At 33.7% G+C, this 2,344-nt stretch overlaps 1 protein-coding gene across 1 annotated transcript in view; it reads right to left on the minus strand.

Moving 5' to 3' along the window:
- The window catches only part of LOC106465578 (amphiphysin-like), a gene marked incomplete at its 5' end in the record, with an annotated part of 13,350 nt that overhangs the window by 8,073 nt on the left and 2,933 nt on the right, over positions 1-2,344 (minus strand). Inside the window, 2 exons of the mRNA XM_013925805.2 lie at positions 1,189-1,289; positions 2,083-2,259. Coding sequence (XP_013781259.1) covers positions 1,189-1,289; positions 2,083-2,259 — 278 coding nt within the window. The remainder of the gene's footprint in view (positions 1-1,188; positions 1,290-2,082; positions 2,260-2,344) is intronic.

The raw sequence follows: 2,344 nt of genomic DNA on the forward strand, positions 1-2,344 counted from the left end.
AATTACTTAGCTGAGAAAGTAGCTGCTGGAGTCATTCAAATGATGCAATGGTCCCCACAGAGCCCCAATCTCAACCCAACTGAGCAGATCTGGAATTTGACAGAGCAAAAACTTGACAAATCAAAAGTTACTTCCAAAGAAACTTTATGCTCGGAGTGTATTAGAGACATTTAGAGTAAAATCCCAAAGGACACCTTGATTAAATATGTTGTAACAATGCCTGAAAGACTGTCTGCAGTTACTAAAACAAAAGGGGGAACACACAAAATATTAACTGTTTGCTGAACTCGAGCACTTCCACCAAGTTTCTGTTGTACTAAATATGAAGGTTAATAAACTTTTGATGTTTCAGCTGTGATTTAACTTCCAATGGTTATCGAAAGTAGCCTGAAATCTAATTTTTGACTTTGTCCTAACACTTTTGCACAGTACCGTACATCACGGCAAGATCCATACATAGGGTTATGCACATTTCTAAGCCATACACAAGGACTTGTTAATGACTTCATGCAAGTTACTGTCGTACTCTTAGTGTATTTTGCTGAGATGGTAAAACAAATATATATAGCTGAAAACTAGTTTCACGAAAAATAAAACCAAAAAAAAAACTTGTCAGTCAAGTTAGGTCAATACTAAAAAACACAAGTTATGTCTCAACAAGGAAATTTACCTCAATTCAATTCAAACTATCTAAAATAAGTACTGATAAATGTTTAGCATACAATCAGCAGTATAGTTAGTTTTTATTGTGGTTTTGTTCAATACGAACTCCCAATCGAGCTGGAAAGTACAGGTTTTGTGCTGCTTTGAAAGGTTCTTGTCACTGAACTTTCATAGAAAAAAAGTAATTAAATTAGTTATACATGGTAAGCCTTCAAGAATAAAACCAGACACCTCTGTGATGTTGACCTTTGACCTTACATCAACAAAAAAACTTGAACAGTCAGTTTTAGGTTGATATTCAGTTTTATGGTCAATGCTAGTTAATTTTTTTTTTCATTATAATAAAAAACACAACTACCCCTAGCAAAAAACAAGAGTAAAACAATGCAGCAACAATTCAACTAGATATTAGTGACAAAGCTATCTTTTGGAAGATAAATATTAAAACTATCTCGGTGGAATTCTAGAGATTCACTAAACATTATGTTCTTAATGAACCATATTTAGCTTTAGTCCACAGCCCACCTGACTTGACAGGAGTAGTTGGCACCTCAGTTTCTCCATTTGTGACAGCATGGTCATTCCTTTCTAATGTACTTGTTTCATGTCTTGCATCTGATGAGTCTCTGCTCAAAACAAAGGTTTTATGAACAAACATATTACTTAAAAAAATATATAAATTTATCAAAAATACATTCATCATCATACTCTGTTTCATGTCTTTACTTGGTCTGGGAACTGGCTATGATTTCATCATCATACTCTGTTTCATGTCTTTACTTGGTCTGGGAACTGGCTATGATTTCATCATCATATTCTGTTTCATGTCTTTACTTGGTCTGGGAACTGGCTATGATTTCATCATCATACTCTGTTTCATGTCTTTACTTGGTCTGGGAACTGGCTATGATTTCATCATCATATTCTGTTTCATGTCTTTACTTGGTCTGGGAACTGACTATGATTTCATCATCATACTCTGTTTCATGTCTTTACTTGGTCTGGGAACTGGCTATGATTTCATCATCATACTCTGTTTCATGTCTTTACTTGGTCTGGGAACTGGCTATGATTTCATCATCATACTCTGTTTTATATCTTTACTTGGTCTGGGAACTGGCTATGATTTCATCATCATACTCTGTTTTAGATCTTTACTTGACTTTGGAACTGTATTGTGTGGTTAAATGTTTGAGAACAAATAACTAACTTTTATTAAATAAACTACTAGTTCTACGTACAATGTCAAGTTATATTTCATTCTGTAATTTTTTAATGCCAAAACATCCATATTTGTCATCTTAATGTCCGAATACTATACAAAGTTATCCATTATCAACAAGGAAACATTAACATACAGCACTAAAAATTTGCAAATTAACATCACTAACTGTCCAATGTACTTCTTGTATTACTTACTTTAATGAAAGAGCTTCGAGCTCAGGCTGTCTAGATGAATAGCCACCTTTCTGGTTTTCTTCTGCAAGTTCCTCCATTAAACTACTTAGGTTGGTAAATACTTGAGCACTTTCTGTATGGAAAACTGATTCGGCATGGAAGTAAGTCTGTAGATTTGATACCAAAAATGCAATACGGCTGAAATATGAAAAATTATACACATGTATACTCGAAAATTATTTTCAAACATAATTCTGAGAAAGATCAATCATTTTACACCATT

This window comes from Limulus polyphemus, unplaced genomic scaffold (genome assembly GCF_000517525.1).
Source record: "Limulus polyphemus unplaced genomic scaffold, Limulus_polyphemus-2.1.2 Scaffold1989, whole genome shotgun sequence".
Taxonomy (NCBI): domain Eukaryota; kingdom Metazoa; phylum Arthropoda; class Merostomata; order Xiphosura; family Limulidae; genus Limulus; species Limulus polyphemus.